This window comes from Anabas testudineus, chromosome 5 (genome assembly GCF_900324465.2).
Source record: "Anabas testudineus chromosome 5, fAnaTes1.2, whole genome shotgun sequence".
Lineage (NCBI taxonomy): Eukaryota > Metazoa > Chordata > Actinopteri > Anabantiformes > Anabantidae > Anabas > Anabas testudineus.
In genome coordinates, this window is record NC_046614.1 from 16,721,218 (window position 1) to 16,742,513 (window position 21,296).

The window sequence follows — 21,296 nt, forward strand, 5'->3', positions numbered from 1 at the left end:
AAAGCTACTAAACGATCATCACTAACAGTCAGTTAATCTGCTTAATTAAATATTCTCCCAGCATCAGTGATTGTTATTGTTGTTATTGTTATTGTCATTATGGGCCTATGTATTATAGTCACTTTAAACTTTGCACGAGTGATTTCAAAAACCATCTGACTGATCAAGCTAGATATTAATTTTGACTCAAACTACATGTATATTTTTTTTACTTCTGATTTGACATCATCAACATGATTCCAACACAGCTGTGTCTATCCTTTAACCCTGTCAAATACACATATATTCTTTTTATTCTTTTTTTTCCCCTTGGATTTGATGCAATTATGCAAAGTATGACCTAAAAACTTGCAACACAAATATCATAGAGATTATGGTTTGTGGTTTGCAGAACACAAGTGCAAAAAGAGTACAGATTTTAAAGACTCTTCTGCTTCCAATCTTGGTCCCAATGGGGAAAAGTCTTTTTCTCTAGAGTTGGCTTATTACTGTTTGAGAATGAGCAGATGTACAAAACCTTGAAACTCTGGCGGAAATCAGACACACCTGGAGTATATCAAGTGTTGTTACAGTGTCATACACACAATGTACATCCCAACGTGAGGTTTTATTAGACTGTGTATCAGATTAGAAATATGTTCTCCATAAATATGAGATTATTTGTCAGTGTGTGATGAAAAATGTGAGCAAATCGTGCCCAAGTCACATTCAATAGGGTTGAAATGATGCACTGTGTAGAATTTGTCTTTTGTTGAGATGCTTTGAGAGTGTTTTCATTTTTCATGATTGGACTTTTTCCTCCGCAATAAAAACTGTAATTGACAAACATACCTGAAACAGAATCATAAACTTATACCTAAATATTACCACTTACCAGTGACAGATTCACTGTGCTTCAATTTAGTCTGTTCCTTTGAATCATGCAGAGAGGGCATATTTGCATTTAATCTCATAATAACCAGCAGCACTCCCTCTTATTATAGCACCCTGCACTATCCATTAATCTATACAGTAATAGTGCTGACTTCAGCAGTCTCAGTCATCGAAGTGTCTCGCTGCTAAAATGGGAAAAACGTCCCTGCTCACGTGTGGTACTTCTGCCTATGTCTAAAATAAGCTCTCTCCTTGAAGTGTGGCTCAGACTGCTAATGAGCACTTTTGTAGGGATGCCAGAGTCACGGGCAATGTGGTAGATAATCTTTATAGCTACAGTAGCAATCAGTGCTGTTTTTTTCCTGTACGTCCCTTTTTTCCTCTCCTCTATCTCTCCCTCTTGTTCTGGGCCTCCTGCCCGAGCTGCCATTAAGATGCTTTCAGCATTTTCTAGACATCCCACACCATTCCTTTCTTCTTTCTGTTCTGTGGAATCCTCTGTGGTGGGTGTGTGTATTTATATCTCACATCAGAGCCGCCTGGCACTTAGATAAAGGACTGGGGACACACAATGTTACTGGGTATCAGTCTGGATCAAGTTTTAGTCAATAATATCTGGGGCTCTGTCTGTGAACCTATGAGCTGTGTGTGGGAGCTGAGTAAAACAAACTCCCAAATATGTTCTCATTTTGGCTGAGATGCTCCAAAGAGATACAAACATACAGAACTATCCCTCATGCATGGAAATACAAACACACTTTATTTATGAGTGAAATCTGTTCCAATCCTAAGGATACGTGATAACAGGATTCCAAAGTTATTTATGTTTGGATATTTTTACATATTTCCATTTTTAAAGGTGAATGTTAGCAGATTTCCATTTAAGGTACAAAAGACAGAAGTGGATGGATTGAAATAAATATGTAGTATTGGCCAAATAATTAATCATATTCACAATTCACAATTATTGCTTAGACATTTTCACTGCATAACTGCGACTATTTCAAAACTAATTTGTAGAGTATTTTGGTTTAGAACCAAACTGCAGAACTAATAACACTGGAGCTCTGCTGGACCTTGTGTTTAATGCTAATTTGCAAATGTTACCATGTTAACATGCTATTCTAATGCTAAGGCGGAGAACATGGCTAACATTATACCTACATTAGTGGCATTCTGCAACCTTGTATGCCCACTAGCATACAAGGTGCATGTGCATATTACAACATGCTGAAGGAGGTTGTCCTCTGCAACACACAATAGAAATAACTCACCTACAATTGTCAAATTAGCTCATAATTACTGACTTAACATATCCTCAAAGTTAAAATGGAAAATGATCAGCTTAAAAACAAACAAAAACTCATTAGACAGGGGTGGGAGTTCATGATGCCAATCAGATCACATGAGAAATTCTCCTTCATTCTTATTAATCTGGTCGGTGTAGACATTGACGATAGTGCCCAGAGACACTAATCTTAGGCCAGTTTTAATCTCCCTTAATGTGCAGGTTTTGTAAGGGGATTTTGTTTCCTTTCACTCTTCTCAGCAATTTTTAGGCATTAAAGTCACACCAGCTCCCAAGTCCACAACGTGGTTTAGTTAACTGCAGGCTCTCTGGAAGGAACCAAATCCCCTAAAATGAGGGTATATTTAATAGTAGGAAACTTTGAATATTTTCAATATCTCTGAATTAGCTTCAAAAGTTTTACAGTCTACATTCCATTCCATTTTAAGATATTATTATACACTAAATAATAATTGATAAAAAATATAAATAACATTTTTTGTTTTACCTATTGTATTATTTATTCTATAAATTATATTTGTATATATATTTACTTACATGAAAAAAAAAGGCAAAAGCAGAATATCTACACATGACAATGAAAGTCACTAAAAATAGTTGGTTTGTCTAAACAGATGACTGAGGCTCTGATTTCACAACTTTTTGTCAGTCAAATTTGGCAGCTGGTTTGAATATCCACCTACAGTACATCAGTTACTCACTGAAATCCCACGTTACATCCCTGTTGTCTACCAGCATTAACCCATTAACCCATCCCATCCCCAAAAACCACAACAATTAGACTCTCCTGAAAATGCTGAAATACACAACGTAGTTCACCTGTTTGTGTTGTCGGGGTGCAACTGTGTGAGGTTTATTGTGTGGAGCAGTTGAGCTGACACAATGACAGCTGCACATAAAATGACTCGAGAGAAACAAAACTGGTTAAAACAGCAGCTGTGAGTGTTGTTGCCCACCACAGACACATGGCACACAGGGCACAACTGAGACGGACCGGTGGTTTGACTTGTTTGTTGGAAAATGTTTGAAAAAGTCAAATCAGTGAATTGGAATTTAACTTGATTTATTGCATTTTTCCTGGATATATGTCTATTAATATATCCATCCAATAATATCCATTTCTATTAACCTTGATCTGTCTGCCTTTGCAGAAGGTCTACAATAAAGTTTCCTGGGTCACTGAGCACATTTCGGCCCCTTTTGTTTCACAGATTCATTCCAGACCACTGCCACCAGAAATCAGATGTCAGATGTCTGAGAGTAAAAAAAGCCTTTCAATTTTTTTCTATCCACTTTCTTTTTAACTTTCATGTTTGAACCTCAGTTTTTTTTCCTTATTACTGCATGTTCCTCACATCTACAAGCACCTGCAGCAATGAGTGGCCACAGAAGGAGGCAGCCTGGACCGTGTGAACTCTACAGATACAACAGTTTGATGTCTTTTCACCCTCTCTCTCTCTCTCTCTCTCTCTCTATTCAATAGCCTCTAAGTATCTTGACAACCTTGCCTGGTATTTTGGCAGCAGTCCCTTGAGTGTTGATGTCAGCTGAGAGAGGGGAGGGAGGGACAAGGGTGGAGGGGCTGAAAGAGAGAGGGGAGGGGGAGGAGTAAGCGGGCTATTCAAGGCACTTGTCCTCTGTCTCCCTCTGAGCATAGAGGAGGGGGAGGCGCACATGCATTGAGGGAAACACACTCACACACATACGAGTAGCCGCCACATTTTCACAGCCTGCTCTTCAGACTGACAGCAGCAAGCGGATTGAGCGCCAGCCCGACAGGGTGAGGGAAGAAGAGAAAGAGGGTTGGGAACAAGGGAGGCATCCACAGAGGAGAGGAAAGAAGAGGAGACCCTTCGCTGGATTTGCACTGTTTTTTCAGTTTTAGCCATTAAAGGAATCACCCCTGTACTCCTCTTAAACTGAACTTGCTTTGCTGAAGGACCTGCACCCTGCTATGGCAGCCCTAATGGGACACGGGAACACTGTCTCCCACTCACCTTGTTCTCCTCATTGCTGGACCACCCTCCTCTGGGTGCTGTTGACTCTTTTAGGCCAAGTGTGGGCCTTTAACCTGGATACTACTCACACTCTGCATAAGTTGGGAGACCGTGGCACCTTTTTTGGTTTCTCTCTAGCACTTCACCAACAGCTCACCCCTGAGCCTCAGAGCTGGTGAGTAAGTGATTGCAGCACTGAGATGGTCCTGTGAGATTTTTGACTCATTTTAAATGTGTGATATCTGCACCTGCTTCTCACACAAACATACATCTTTGTTTTAGGACAGTTAAAAGCTGGGATTTATTGTGTGTGGCCACTAAACTCAGCTTTTCTATGCTGCCCCTGCCCTCAGATCTGCTAAATCATTGCTTCACTGATAACTCTGAACTGGGTGCAGGAGTTTTAGTATGTGAGTCATGTACAGTGAGAGCTCTGAGTTAATAGAGAATGATTTACAGTAAGTGGAGAGTGGATGAGAGTGGTGGGCTTGCTGAATCAGCTGCCAGGCAGTGATTTCTCTAAAAGGAAAGAAAGGGTTTTTAAGAGATTTCTCAGGTCCGATACTGACGATCCTCTGGTAGACCACGGTAGTATCTTATAGTGTGTAGTCATGTGTGATATTGGTTAATGGTTGTACATGCATATTTGTTTGTGTACAGTATATGACTGTTTTTATTCTCTTATCAGTTGTTTGCTAACAGCTGTTTGGTGTGTCGCTCAGTGAGGACAAACCTTGTTCCTGTCCTGCAGAAATCATGAATAAATTATAACAGCTCTGCTTGTAAGTCTTTAGAAGTGCAGTCTGCATTATTATAAATAAAAGGTACTTTTCCATATTTTAACATTAAAGGTTGGACAGCAAAGCAGATATTTAATCTTACTGGTGTTGGTAACTAGTAATTTTTAAAGTTTGATGTTTTTCCATCAGCCCATGAATCTGCACTTAAAATTGACTTGGCACAATTCTAGCTCTGATACATTAACAACTTCAGGAGGTACTTCAGAAGTATGATTTCAGCTCATTTACCTACAGTATAAGTACTGTATGCATTGTGGTATTTGTATTAATGATACTTTTTGTGTAAATAGCATTTTGCTGCTGATGTTAGAGTTAAAGTTGTTAAAGTTTAACCTTTAAACTAGTAAGTATGGCTGTTACTGTAGGAAAGTACATTTTTTTATATAAGTATAAAGTAGTGTAAAATAGAGATATTACAGTACAAGTAACTCACAAACTACAAATGTAACATTGATGTGTGGCATAATTCAAAATGAATGAAGAAGAGAGTTAATTTACTACAGGTTCCTGTTTTGGAGCTCCATATTTAACTGTTGGCTCCTCAGTTTACCCAGGCTCGAGTCATCCTGTCGCCTGGTAAGACCGAAAAAATGACATCAGCATTCAGACAGACATAGTCAGTCAGAGGAGCAGGAGAGTCATGTCACCCCTCTGAAACCTGTTCGCTGTCCAGCAGCATTCTTGGAATAAAAAAGAAATGACTGTGAGCTTAAAGTTACCTGTTTAGGTCTATAAGAAAAACCCTGGTGAGGAAACTTTCTTAATACCAAAATATAAATATATATATATGTGGTTTTAATAGTGCTGGTGGCAGTACAGTAACCGCATGTGCTGATGTGATGCTTCTACAGGAAAAGGGTGCCACAAGTAGTCCAGCTGCCAGTACACTGTGATGTCATCCTTATGAATAGATGACATTATGATGATTTCATCCCTAAACCATCACCTGCTATGTGGCTTAGAGAGATGTAGCCAGAACTATAGAAAGGTTTATGTAGGTTCTCCCTGGGAAAAAAATGAGGAGACACAAGTCATTACTTACCTCTGTCTTAGCTCTGCTTTTGGTCTCCACCAACCTAATGTCTGCATCTTTAGCTGCTCAAAGCTCCACTATGTTTATCTGCTGGTCCTCAGTAAACTGCTACATTAAACCTGTGGCTGGACAGCTGTGCAAAGAGCTAGAATAAACAGAAATAATAATATTGATGATGATTTAATAAGCATTTTCAGATGATGTTGCTGCACTTTCAGTTAGATAAATGTATTAATGTGTTGTTCAGACAGCAATACAGCAGTTCACGTTTTGAATTTCCACTAAGTTTTAGTCTTTGTGTTACTGCAGATCAGGGAGTTTAGTTTCCAAGGTTCTCCTATTGTTAGGCCTGTGTGTCAACTTGTGATTTCTTGTCTTGAGACAATTTGCCTGCAACATTTTGTAAGTAGATGCTATTGACTCATTTTCTCTTTGTGCTCTGACGTTTTGAGTTACTGTTGCCAGTAGCCATAGTGTGTCATCGTCATACTCATTGTGCTATGCCGCTTGATTTAATGGTGAATATGAGATGACTGCTTTGATGTGTCATTCTGTGCTTGCTCTTGATTGTATCACACAGGCTATAATGTTGAAGTGCTAATATAGATTAGCTTAGTCATACTCTGCTTCTTTAAAGGCAGAACCACACAATGTTGGGGCACAAAAAGTTTTACCATATCTCCCCTGTTCTGGCTTGTGACAAACCCAACTGCTCCTTTGAGTATGGTACCAAAGGTCAATACAAAGGTCAACCAATGCGACATGACAATCTCATATTGACTGCGCTGTAACATGATCGTGGTCCATGACATATTGGGAGGAAGTTGAAATATGCCACATGAGAGGGATGCATATCTCAATCTGGCATCCCAGACTTTCCATGTTGTCTGTCTGAATTGTTGTTGGACCAGAGACCCCGTTTGAACTTTGTCTTCCTCTTTTCCTTGACCAAGATGAGACAAGAGGGTATTTGAGTCTAAGTTGTGTTTGTGTCTGCTATTTATATGACAATGAGCAATCAGCAGTCTATCAATACCAAAAGCTGCTGCATGTTTAGTAGTAGTAAATCTGCCAAACATGTGACAGTAGAATACATCACTCACATCTATCAACAAATATGTTGCAATGACAATGGACAATGTTAATGACTTACATTTTTGTGAGTGCTTTGTGAGTACGGTATTAATTCCTACTACATGAGTGCAATTGAAACTGTAATAATGTTGACTTAGTTTATTACTGCAGAGAAGGTCAGAAATATTGTTTTAAATATTACCATTCAGTCAGCTGTACTGCTGATAGTCTGTGTTGAGGATTAGCTGAGTTTGCATGCTGCAAGCTTTTACATTGATGTGCTTAGAACAAACTTATACAGCATGATTTAGTATAAAGCATTCTACATACATAACTGTTTATTTCAGTGCCATAGATGTAGTGTGTTTTCTTTAAATTCATCCCTGCTTGACTATTTAATATAAAAGATTTTTCTGTTTTTGAATACCCTGACAAATGTGTTGCAGTGATGTAGGTCACACATTTTCTGTTATTGTTTCTTTATGGAGCATTTCTATCTAGCCTTGAAAGACACCTATTGTCCTTTATCTCTATCTATCTGGCTCAATTATAAGCTTCGTTATGTTCTAAATTCCTCTGAAGGTCATACAATACCTTACACTACCATGTTATTTTCAATTGACATTTATAAATGTGTAGGTGCCCAGAATCACTGGTTCACCCATTAATATCTCAAAAAAGATTATTTGGGTGCTAATTTGCATTAAAATAGTCCAATAAAAGCTGCCTTTTCAACCTCAGCTCAACAGTTGAGAATGAACCTTCCCCCTTTCCCCCTCCTATTCAATTCAAGGCTTTTCTTCAGCTCCATCTCTCTTCTTTCTAGTTCATCCCACAGTAAAACACGTGAAAGCCTCATAAATGCAGGAACTTCAGCCTGTTGTAGCTTATTTCTATTAGAGATCAGAAAGAGTATATAGCATGGACTTTACAGTCTGGCCTGCACACACACACACACACGATTAATGCTCTCTACTACCTCCCACTCACTCGCTGTCTGTTTAGCATTCTCCCATTCCTCTGCTGGGCTGCCTGGGATTGGACAAAAGCTCAGTGGGAAGCAGCGCAGCCTGGCTGAGAGCTTTCAGGGATATTACTCTGTGCACCACGTGCTTGATGGAGAAAGAGGAACAATCTGCACAGTCAGGATGTAAACATGCAACTTAGATGTGATGGAGGTGCAGAAAAAAAAAAGTGCAGTGTGGCAGGACAGGAGGATCAGGACATGATCCTGCATCTGCACTTCTGAGATTATTGGCATGTAAAGTCAAGATCACACTGGAATATTAATTTGTGATGTTTTGCTTTATTGTCAAATTGCTAAATTACCTTGTTTGAGGCTAATGACTCATGTGTTTAAGGAAGATTCCTGTGTTATTTAACGTAGCTAAGCTCTTAACACATTACCTTGAATTTACTATGAATATCATATGATCTCTGTGTGGGGGAGGGTCTTATGGGGATGGGAGCTGCAGGGATGCATAAATCATGGCAGGCTTCCTCTTTCATTAATTATATGTATGTGTGTCCATGCTTGTGCATTTGGAGGCAGTTGGGTAAAGACGCAGTTTAATCAATCAGCTGATGGCAGGCCTGGGAACTGATACTGAAATGAGATCAACCACGGCAAGCAGACAGGAACAGGAAATTACAAGGGATGTGGAGGCTTTTTGTTTGTATTCATTATAAAAGATTTCATTGATTTTGCTGGATAGTCGTCAGGCTATAAATTGTCTAATTACTTGAACATTTGAAACCATTTTTCACTTGCTTTTCTTTTCTGATTTACTCAAACAATTAAAGGATAAATTGTCTTTCAGTATCTTGTGTCAGGTTTAAGAATGAATGTCAGAAGTAACTTGTAAGTGAAAGAAAGTTAAATATAACAAACTAAAGGTTTTATTTAAATCTGCACCAGTTCAATTTACAAATTCAATTTACTCACAATGTGCTTAGTAAGGGTCAGTTTAGTTTAGTTTTAATCTTGTTTAATTCATGTTTATTCAAATTTTTGCTGATTTGGAACAGTCATGATTTAGTAAACACATATGTGTGAATGGATGATAGAGACATGAATTTAAAAAAGCTTTGCCTAAAAGTGCAATTCTGTGGGGTAGACCCATGAGATATATAAAGGAGGGAACAATCTTATTGATGTGAAGAAAGCGGCAGAGTGACTTGAATATTAACGAAGCAATTAGCATCACTAACCTCTGTCTTTACCCAGATTAGGTGACAAATTACTGGGTTTCTTTTCAATGTGTGCTTCCTTTTATCGTTTATTTTACCCTCTCTGATGACACACACAATGAACATGGTAAGAAAATCCACGACAAAGACAGGTAACATGAAAACTCAGAATTGTGTAATAGACCTACCAGCAAAATATACATTACAGTATTGCAAACATCACACTTGAAAGAAAGACAATAAGTAAAGAAAAGAAGGGAAATATGAGAACCAAAATAGATGTATCTGCATAGATCAATAGACGCATAAGTGCGTAAGATGGAGATACAAAGGGGCTGTGTCCTCTTTACACTCAGGACCTGAGGGCCAATCATTACCCCATCTATGCCTGGAAATGGCTGTTCACTTATTGATCAGTAGTGGGGCAGGTGGTACGCTCAGGGGTTGTTGAAAATACATGTGCAGTAAAGTTGGGATTACAGTTCTCCCTTAATGCAGAGGAGATCAGTGATTGTACACTTGCCCACTTTCAGTAGTGCTGAAGTTTTAGTTCCAGTTTTATAAGTTAATATCTAACTGCCCTTGTGAAGTTCTTGAACATATTGGTTTAGCAGGAAGTTGAGTCACATCTGTGGGCAGTGAACCACAAAGTCCCAGAGGGCTTCTTGCATAGTCTGGCAGCTGTTTCTGTCTCTCTATTCAGGCTTTACTGCGCTTTAACCAACCTGTTTTGCTTGTGCCCGCCAGTGGGAGATAGCTGGGATGTTACAAATGTGATGATTCAAAGCAAAGTCACCTCATTCTCAGCTGTTGTTTTTTCATCAGCAAAACCGACGGGAGAAACTTTTGTCAGGTGTGGCAGCGGCCGTCCAGCTTTGTTTTATGAGACCGACTGACATATAGGATGCTGGACAGGCTGCAGTCAGAGTGTTGATCCATAGTTTACACAGTTGTCGTGAAGTCTTATGTTGTCTGGTGTGTATCCATACATGTGCGCATGTATGTGTGAGTTTGTGAAAAAATATCCAAGCCACTACACAGCATGTATTAATGTCTGCATGCATGCACATGCTGTCCTTTGCATTTATGTCTAGCTGTGTGTGTTTGTGTGTCCAGGTCAGAGGTCACTGTCTTGTCTCAGGATAACAACAGACGGTCTAAAGAGCCCCTGGCCCCTGATCCTGTGGAGCCACTGTCCATAGAGCAACAGCCTCACACTGCTCTCCAATAGACAGATGTTAAAGGGTGTGAACAGACAGATTAGTGGGGATCCACTGAAACAGTCATGAAACTAAATACTGGAAATGTTTAGGGTGTATTTTCATTCAGTATTTCACAAACTTCATTGTCTTTTAAAGTCCCATGCCTGGAAAATTCCAAGCATGGGTTGGGTTTTTAAAAAGTTTTAGATGCTCTTCAGATTACGTGAAGTCACATTTAACCCCTTTACAAATTGCACTAAATACAATGTTATTGTCTGAACTGATGCTCTGACTGTCTCCTTTTTTGGTGTGAGTGCAACTACTTGATCTCCAGAAACAAACAAAACAAGACAAGAGTTCTGTTCAGGATTGCAACATACATTTTTGAAGGAATGCTGCTGTTGCTAAATTTGCATAATCAACATAATTTTGAGCAGCAATGAAACTACAGCCTTGGGTTGAACTTATTGTTACTGGATGCTTTTGTGTTTTTTGGTGTGTGTGTGTGTGTCTAAATTGACTTTAAAGCAATACAAGAAAGAATATACTCAACACAATGTAAAGCACTGTGTGACCTGAAAAAAAAAAACAGATAAATTGTCAAATTGGGGTTTGAATGAGAACTCCAAGCTCATTCAATGAGCAAAGATGGACCAACACTTGCATACATGGTTTATATCTTTTTTTCTGCTCTGTTTCTTTAATATTTGGAGAAGAATACTGGTCAGGTGTGATCTTTTTTTTTCTATTGGATCACAATGTTTCTTTCACTCCCATTGAGACTGTATGCAGGGATGGGACTGCTGATAATGTGAGTGAAGGAGGATGGGATGGTGTATGCAGTGGTTGGATGGGGGGTAGAGTGGAAAAGATCGTGGAGTGTTGGGGTCACTGCACATGGCCCCTTTCTGTAATGACCAATACAGTGAGAGTCCTTTGTGTGTCTTTTATGGTTTGTTTTATTTGTGATGATTAACTGAAAAAACATGGATGAGTTTTATGATAATGGAGGGTGTGATCATTAGTCAGTATCCAAAAAGCTGACAATAAATGGCTCTCAAGGGGTTTTTGCAATAGGTTCACAAATTTGCTTCAGTAGACTTGACATTACTGTGCTATGTGGTTCACACAGCTCACAGTTAGGTTTTGTTATTTTCCAGTTATCAGCCCAGACTATTAACTCAAAATTTAATTTATCCAATATTTGTTTTTAACCAAAGACCTGCAAAATTAATGATATTCCCATCATTAGCTACGGTTTATGTTTACAGCTACTACGGTGATGGACACATTATACAAGTAGCAAGAAAAACTATGTGAACCTTTTGGAATTTCATGGTTTTCTGCATTAATTTGTCATAAAATGTAATCTGACCTTCATCTAAGTCAAGAGAATTAAATAAAATACAAATTTAATGAGCCTTTCATGTCTTTATTGAGACACTTGTGCTGAACTGCTACTGTTTTAGCTCTGTCATATTCTGTGTGGCTCTCTTAAAGTTGTTCCATATCATATCTATTGGGTTGAGATCTGGGCTCTGACTTCTCTGAATCGTTCAATATAGTTTCATATCAGTCCACAAAACATTTTGACAGTACTGCTGTAGAGTGTCAATGTGCTTTTTGGCAAACTTCAGGATTGGAGCAATGTTCATTTTAGTTAGTTTAACGTTTTACCTACTGTAGACTCATGAACACAGATGTTAGCCAGTTCCAGTGATGTCTTCAAATCTTTGGCTGTCACTCTGGGTTGCTTCTTTATCTCATTAATGAGTTGTAGATTGTTTGCTTAACTGTAGACTGGTGAATTTCTTAAGTCTTTGAAATCACTTTAACCCTTTCCAGCTTTCCACACACACACACACACACACACACACACACACACACACACACACACACACACACACACACACACACACACACACACACTGTCATTTACTGAAAGATGAGCGTGGCATTGGATCATGACTCGATCCTGAACAATGAAGTGAGCTATGAAGAGGGGAAATAAATGAAAGCATTATTCAGTCATGACATTTTATCTGTGTCAAATTTGAGACGAGTTGCTGACTGTATCTTTGATGTGGTACAACTTTAGATGATTAATCACTCAGTAATTTCATCCAAAATGATACAGAAGACTGGGTTGTGACCATTTTGAATTCACATAAGAGAATTCTTCTTGTGTGTAGCAAACTCAAAAAGTTTGAGTGGTTTTTGTCAGTCAAAGCAGCTCTGGTCCACAACCTCAAAATACTTTTCTTCTAGGTATGCTAATGCCTGACGTCAATTAGATTAAAAGATCTATGTGTTTTTGTTATATTATTTTAGTCACATTGTATTTGTTAATAGTCTTGACTTAGATAAAGATTAGACCACATTTTATGACAAAAAAAAAAACAAAACAAACAATTCCAAAATGTTCACATACTTTTTCTTGCCACTGTATCATACAGTACTTCAGGTCAAACCAGTGTCCTCTGTGTCTCTGTACATCTTCACTTGCCTGTAGGCTTGTTTTAATCAGTTTATCAGATTTAGAGGTTTCCTGATGCAGACTGGCCCCATGCAGGTATATTATCTAATCTTTTTGTTCTGCACAGCAATGTAAATCACACCGACTCATGCACTGCAGCCATGCTGGTGCTTTCTCTGCGACATCTGGGTTTGTGCAAATACCACTATCACACTTAACACCCTGATATCAGCTCCAGGCTCAGCAGCAACAACATGCCCACAGTGCACACACACACTGTCAAATGTGGGCTTACTGAAAGATGAGCTTGGCTTTAGATCATGACTCGATTCTGAACAATGAAGTGAGCTATGAAGGGGGGAAATAAATGAAAGCATTATTCAGTCATGACATTTTATCTGTGTCAAATTTGAGACGAATTCCTGACTTTATCTATGATGTGGTACAACTTTAGATGATTAATCACTTCATCCAAAAGGATACAAAATACTGGGTTGTGACGATTTTTGAGTACATTTTTAATTTCCAAAGCTTTTCAACACAAGAATGTTTTTTATTTGAAGAGTTGCTGAGAAACTCACTCACACCATCTCACCCGATCCTCACTCTCTCCTTTGGCTCCTTATAGGGAACATTTACTCAAAGCACAGCTTAATACAAGAAGTCCATATTTGTTATGCTTACATTCTTTGTTTCACTGTGTTCAATATTTGTAGCAAAGAATTCTAATGAATTTGGTGATTTTAGTAGTTGGGTGACTCCAATAAAAAAAATAAAAAAACACAAATTCACACACCACCCACACCCGCCCGTACACACGGACACCTGCCTGCGTATCTGCACATATGGGGGGTAACAGAGGTAACAGGGCTAACCCTCGTAAACATAAACCAGAGCCTCCTGGAATGCAAAGCTAGTGGGATGAGATTTTATCAGATGTGATTAGTGAGCTCTTGCTCCTCTTAACCAAATCTGTTGTGTTTAACAAGTGTTTGCATTAACACTGTTTGGTCTGGATGTAGAGCAGTGCCTACTTCACAGCTTTGAGTGGCTGTTTGGAGTCATTCCTGAGATATGCACAGCTGCTCCTCAACAGAGGTATTTGTTAGAAAAAAGAAAGTAGAGCTGTCTGGCAGTCTGTGTGGCATCAGGGGTAGTTTGATAGGTTCAAGTGCATCTACTCAAGTACTCTACTTAAGTGTGATTTTGAGATACTTGTACTACTGCATTTATATTTCGTGCCACTACTTTTTAATGGCTAATGTTTTACGTTTTTTTTACGTTTTACTACTTTCTATTTCACCACACTTATTGCCATTTTACTTACAAGTTATTTTGCAGATGCAGATTCAGAAAATATAATTATAATTAGGACATGTTTGCCTTTGACATAATTTTCCCATGTAAATGTTTAAATTAATAACACATTAAATGAATGTTGATTTTTCAAATCAAATTTCCAGAAAAAGGAGGAGTTTGAAGGAGTGCTTCTATTTGTATTAAAGCACTTTTTTAAGACAACGTTGCTCTTTCACTTGACTGACTTTCACTGAGTACAGAGAACAGAAGAACAGAGTGGCACCAATACTGTAAATGTATTGGAAACTTAAATGCCTCAGTGGATCTAGCTTAAGAAGGGTTACTGCACAACCAACACTCTTGTTATGACTGAATTTCTGTGACCACTCAGACGTCCACTTCTCTGTCATGACTTGTGTCATGCAGTGCTATCAGCTTGCTACGCTGTATTTATAGGCAAAATACTTCTCTGCCACAGAGATAGCTCTAATTTAAGTGTGTACATAATAAGGTACAATGTACACAGTTTAAAATTGATCTCTTTATGGTCTATTTTTCTTTCTCACATTTACTACGTTCTTTCCATCCTCCTGCACTTTAAGCTCTCTTAGATCTGTCTCGTCTCCCTCTGTTCCCATGTCTCGCTTCCATGCATTCAGTATGCCATGGGTGATAGCGTTTGGTGGAATGTGGCTCAAGGTTTGGTTTTTAAATAGCCTCTCAGCCTGAATCAGCCACTCCTAATAAGGCAGAGGGAAGTGACACTGGCCCCAGAATATCAGCAACCACCTCACTGAAAATATTTTTTCCTTCCCTTGATAGTAAAGATGCAGTACACACAGGTCAGGATATCACAACAGCATGCTCAGCTGTGGGAGGTCTTGGCAGGATTTGAATAGCTTTGGCTGAGCTGCAGGTATCTGTAATGTGTGGGACATTTCAAGTGTTTGTAATATAACAGATGTTTTATGTGACTTGATGCGGTCAGGTCAGACAGTTTCCCCTCCTACAGCAGCAAAAACCTAAGATGCTTTTAAGACTCAAATGTGAAGTTGCTTGTTGGGGTACCTAAGTTGAGTTTACAGTGCAGTTTCTGTCCATGACCCATAACCCTTTAGCATCAGCCAGCAGTTGTTCACTTCAGATATTACAATTAATATATCATTAATGTTCCTTCAGGATCCTGGTGGGGGCCCCGCAGGCTGCAGGACAGGGACTATTGCGCGGCAGTCGGCCAGGAGCCTTGTTCAGGTGTCCAATTACACCAGAAGAGTATGACTGTGAGAGGGTGGATATTGATGGAGAAGGTGAGTTTGAGGTTATTTTTATTAGAGAAAAGTGAAATGTAACTTGTATTTGAATAACTTAAGTTACATACCAATGCAAAGTTTGCTTACTGAGTTCCAGATCCAAACCATAATGATTCATTTCCTTCTGTTTTGTTTCTCAGTGAGTCTGGAGAGAGAGAGCAAAGACAACCAGTGGCTGGGAGTTACTGTGAAGAGTCAAGGAATCGGAGGGAAAGTGGTGGTAAGTTCAGTCCACGTCCAGGAAATACATATACTAAATTAATCTTTTGTATTTTGTAATAATTTTGTATCCCAACAAGGACAGTCAAGAGTGAAAATAGATCAAATTTCTTACCCCCCATCAGACCTGCGCTCATCTGTATGAGCTCAGACAACGTGTAAGTCAAACTTCGGAGACTCGTGATCCTATTGGTCGCTGCTACGTCCTGAGTGAGGACCTGACAGAGCGGGATGACCTGGACGGAGGAGAATGGAAGTTCTGCGAGGGTCGGCCGCAGGGACACGAGCAGTTTGGTTTCTGTCAGCAGGGCTTGTCTGTCAGTTTCACTCCAGACAACAACTTCATTCTGTTTGGGGCTCCAGGGACTTACAACTGGAAAGGTATGGTGTTTAAATGACCAAAGAGTTATTGTACAAAACAAACATAAGGAATTTTCCAGATCTCCTGGTTGAACTTATCCTTCACCTGGTTGCACAAAAGCTAGATCAATTAATCCTGGTCTAGTTACCATTGAGATTTATTCTGTGTTGCCTGTGTTTATCCCAACTTCATTTAGCCCAGACTCAGTTGCACTGAAGCAAGTTAAATTAAACTGAATTAGGTTACTATGGAGATTTATTCTCTGAATCCTGGTCCAGAGCAGGCTAACATCCAGGATAGATTCATCCTATACGGACCTGCATTAAGCACAGTTTATTTTGTGTTACAGCCTTCCCAATGTCATTGGTGCAGTGGATTTCACCCACATTCGTATCAAACGACCCTCAGGGGAAAATGAGGGAGACCATGTAAATAGAAAATAATAAGATAGGTAAATAGATATAAGCAAGAAAATAGCTAGTGAGGGTAAAACAAATTAAATGTACAAAATGCGTGGTGTGGATTTTCCTGAGTAACGTATGCACTGCTGATGATCCCATTTTAAGGCATTTATACTGGAACTGTTTAGTGCATATGTTCAGTAACTCTATGCTTTGTAACAATTTTTCTGGAAGGCATCTGGTTGGTAACAACAAGCAGAGTCTGCCAGCATGTTTACTTGATATAGTTCATATGTTAGCAAATTTTATGTACACAATCAGAGAAGATGGAATGCAGTATCAGATTTCATAGTTAAGCCATATTATTGAAATAAATATTAGTAAAGAATACTTTTTTTTTATTTGTAGTTGTTGGGAGATGGGTTGATGTTTATTAATGACTGCAGATTTTTATAATGGACAAAATATTATTTTAATTATATTGAGAGCCAGAGAAGGAAGCCAGCCCATGTTAATGGTCTGCCTTCAACTAACAGGATGATAATCATGCAATAAAGAAAATAAAATTGATTTATTAACCAATTTAGTGAATGGACAGTGGAATGATGCAGAACAACAGCATGCAGTTAATCAAAGGCAGCACAGAGATTAATCTGGTGGTCAGATACTTCACTGATTATATTATACTGCCATACTCTGCAACACAAGATCAATGATGTGCTTCAGTGGGTAACTCTTTTAAACAATTAAACATTTTTCATTCTGCTCAGAGTTTTGTCTCCGATTTTAAAGAATGTGAAGTCATATTTTGGGTTTCTACTGGTCCCATAAGAACTGTACTGGACATGTACACAACATGCATAATATTAATGTCAAATCTGTAATTATGCATGCACGTGGGTATGCATTTGAGAAAATGAATAACCATAGTTCAAGTCTACTGTCAGTGTTTTGTTGTTGCTGTGCCTTCACATGTTTCCATTCCAGGTGAGATGCGCGTCCAGCTTCTAAACCAGACTCTGCTTGACCTCGGTTTATATGATGACGGACCCTACGAGGTGGCAGATCAGAAGCAACTTAATGCCCAGCTCATCCCTGTACCCTACCACAGTTACCTGGGTAGGATTCACCCTCTCTGCCCACTGCTGCCTGTGAACAGCAGAGAAAGAGAGGACCAGAGGAGAGATGATACTAGGGCTCACCCTGTACCCCAACATGGCTGACACAAAACCAGGAGCTATAACTGCCAAACTGCCTCAAACTCATTGAGAGAAAACTTGTTTTAGTGTCCCCACCATTCCCTGCTGAATATTTCTGGCTTAGCCTATCTGTGTATGACTCATGAAGGCCTCAATATTACTCAGCCTTATTTTAAAATACTTTCCCATGTGAACATGGGCGAACATGTCAAACTGACACGAATTCTTCTCATCAACCCACCGACAATGACGTCATCCTCAAATCATCATCCACCCTCTTATAGAAATGAAGCTCTGGAAAATGTGTCTCAACCTTAACAGGGCGGTGTACAATGTGAGGGTACATGCTGAGCCTTAAATGTTGTCTCTCTACCAGATGTTTTGCAGAAAAAAAAAGCGCTGCTGCACCACAGAGGCAAAACACCAATCAATCACAGCTTGACTCACCTGCACCTCCCTTTCCCCCTTTTTTCTCTCTTTTCACTCTTTTGTTATCCTCATCAATTCACCATCCCATCACTCCCCTCCTACACTCCCCCTTCTGTTGCTCTTCCTATCTATCTTTTCCTGTCTTGGGCCCTAGGGCTGTTGTTCATGGCTAGCCCTGTTGAAGATGCACTGCTGTACAAAACTCTGGAGCCCTCCAGGCGGCCCACACCGTTTGAGGATGTAGCTCATAATAGCTACTTAGGTTTGTAGGCGTGAGGTGTTGTTGTTTGGATGGGGCTGGGCTTGTAGTGGAAGTAGCACAACTCTCTTGTCCTCCGTTTTTGTCCTAATTCTTTCTGCTAATTCCACCTTGTGTCTACGTATATAGATTTTAGAGTGTAATTTATGTAAGAAAGGATAGTATCACCTTCACTGTTATAAAGAGGCAGCCATCCCAAAAATTAAAACTATATTAAAACCGTTTATTTTTTATTTCTTTAGGCAGATTATTTTTCTCCATTTTATGTCTAGTGAATTGAAAAGATGGTTGTCTCTTTCCATAGCAGCAGGGTGTTTGTTCTGTCTGTAGCTTTCTGTCGTTTGAAGTGTGTTAGTTGCATGTGTGTGTGCGTGTGTGTGTCAATACAAAGCTTTTCAGGTGGTGGTGGTTTTCTTGCTGGTGTAGTTGTCATATTGATAAAAGAGTTTAACTAATTAACAGATGTCTATAGCTATGTTAATGGTTCTGTATGGCTTTACAGAGCAGAAAAAATAAGTTTCTGTGCAACTAACTGCAAACATGACCAGGAAAACATAATCATATTATTGCGACTAAAACTAATGCAATGCATTTATTGATTGAATAAAGTGCTGCATCCATTTATTAATGGAAAGCAAGTAACAGGGAGGAGGTTGTTGTGGTGGGCACATAATGTGCAGGACTGACAAAAACACAGACCACCACCTAATCTCCCTGTGTGTGGTTGGGTTTAGGCAATAAATCTCTTCGGCTATGCTTAGAGAAACGTTGTGGTTTTGTTTGTTTGTTTAAGAAACGTGTCTAAAGTGTACATTTTTCTCTATTGAGTGAGATCACAGTCTTCCTCCAACCCTAACCGAAGTGCTGTCAGTGCCTAAACCCAACTATAAAGAAAAGTGAGTAGGACTTTGAATATTTTAGCAGAAAAACCAAACGTAATGTTGTATAGGAACATTTTATTGATATGTTCAGTTAAAGCATATTTGACACCTAATTATATTGATAGAAAATGCAAACAGGATAGAGTTACATTTCTCACAGAACACAGGTTGATGGCGGTTTATTTGCATTAAATGGTAATTTTCAGGAGATGGGTTTATTTGAGCTAAATGCCAATATCATTGTAACTGGCTTACAATTAGTGTTAGCATGCTGTTGTTGAATAATGAGGTATAACAGCTAATCGTTACTGTGTTCCTTGACTCAAGGCATGTTAGTGTGCTAATATTTGCTGATTGCACTAAAGACAAACAGCCACTGAGGTTGATAGGAATGTTTTTAACTTGACAGGTACATTGACTATTATTTTAACTTGGTGATACTGTAGGTGTCAATTATTTGGGATTCATCTCTGGGACCTTGAATTTTACGATGCTCTATCCAGTAGGTGTTGAGATGTTTCAGTCTGGACGGAAGTGGTTGTTTTTGGACTATAATATTCTGAAGCTCTTCATTATTGGTCTCTCAGGATTCGGCGTCCATGTGTAACGACACATAATCTGCTCAACAGGAGCAGTTTACTGTTATGTTTGGGGCTAGTTGGTACTTTTCACTGAGTGTGTGGATCCATCATAAATTTCTGTGTTCACCCTCCTACTAACCATATTGAACAGTTTCCTTGACAACACTAATTCCCATAAGACCTTTTAGCCTTTGTTTACAACTCACATGCTTCCATTGATCCTAACCAGATGAAAACCACACCCATGCATGCTTACTAAGATGACAGACACTGTGTAAATATTTCTTTATATTTCTAAAATGTAATTATTATTTTACACAGCATTGCTCTTGCTCTCATATTATGCTCTAAAACCTTGATTACTTATTAAGGAGCAGTATTCTCTTAAGGCAAAATTATGATGCTGTCTTTATAGATGTGTTGAATAATGGTAATATAAAGGGTTAATGTTAATATCTGTGTTAGCACTAATAAATGTCCTGATGTCTTATAACTGTGTCAAGCCAGATCAAAATAACATTTAGCCTCAACAATTATTTAATGAAATAGTTTATATACGTTCACAGTTATGAGCATGATCTTGCTAGTCTAGAATAAAACAGAAAGAAGTGAAAAACTAAAGAAACATATAGAAATAATATATACAGTAACAAATACTAGAAATAGATGGATTAACAGTATCTTAGCATAAACCTTAAGTTCTTAGTTTGACTTAATTACAGCTCTATTAAGCTAATATATATATATACAGCATATTATAGTATTGTACAAGACACTGGGACAAAAATTAAAATAGCATGAAATGTGGAGTTAAACATATAACATATAATAAGTTTCATTATAAAGTAAATAATATATTTATATGATCACACAAGCGAATACTTGAGAATGGAAACGTATAGATACTAGATAATAAATATTTTGAAACCCCAAACAGATACTTTTAATGGTGATTATACATGAAATTAACATAAACCAGTTTATGTGAAAGCAGAGTCCTCTTCTTTTTTAAAAACCTTTTGCTCTATCCCACGTTTAGTTTTACAGTGTTGACCTTGTAGCAAGTCTGTGTGTCAAAAACCACCCTGTGTGGAAATAGTAGCACATTGTGGTCATTCACTGGTTTTAGAGGAGCTGAAATGCAGCCTGTTGCATTCCACACCTGCCACCCTGGAGCTGCTAGCTGTTTGTCTCTGTTGTGTCTCCCTCTGCATGTTTACTCAGGACTAACAAACATGCTGGTCTAGATTGTCCTTACTTTTCAAACACTCTGCATGCAGATGTGAAACTAGTGAAGCAAATGCATGTGGTTGCTTCAGATGAGGTGAAATGTTTGATATGATGTGCTATTTTTCACAACTTGATAAGAAAATGTCACCACAATCTTGCCAACAATCCACCTC

General features: G+C 38.7%; 1 protein-coding gene across 2 annotated transcripts in view; it reads left to right on the top strand.

The window, feature by feature from the left end:
- The first annotated feature begins 3,877 nt into the window (after positions 1-3,877).
- Positions 3,878-21,296, top strand: part of itga7 (integrin, alpha 7) — a 28,981-nt gene continuing 11,562 nt past the window's right edge. Inside the window, exons 1-5 of one of the 2 annotated variants that reach the window (XM_026349931.1) lie at positions 3,878-4,354; positions 15,433-15,560; positions 15,704-15,783; positions 15,908-16,163; positions 17,532-17,663. In XM_026349931.1, the coding sequence (XP_026205716.1) occupies positions 4,137-4,354; positions 15,433-15,560; positions 15,704-15,783; positions 15,908-16,163; positions 17,532-17,663 (814 nt within the window). In that variant the 5' untranslated portion in view covers positions 3,878-4,136. Of the gene's footprint in view, positions 4,355-15,432; positions 15,561-15,703; positions 15,784-15,907; positions 16,164-17,531; positions 17,664-18,326; positions 18,435-21,296 lie in introns of both variants that reach the window. The other variant, XM_026349932.1, reaches the window with a different exon arrangement.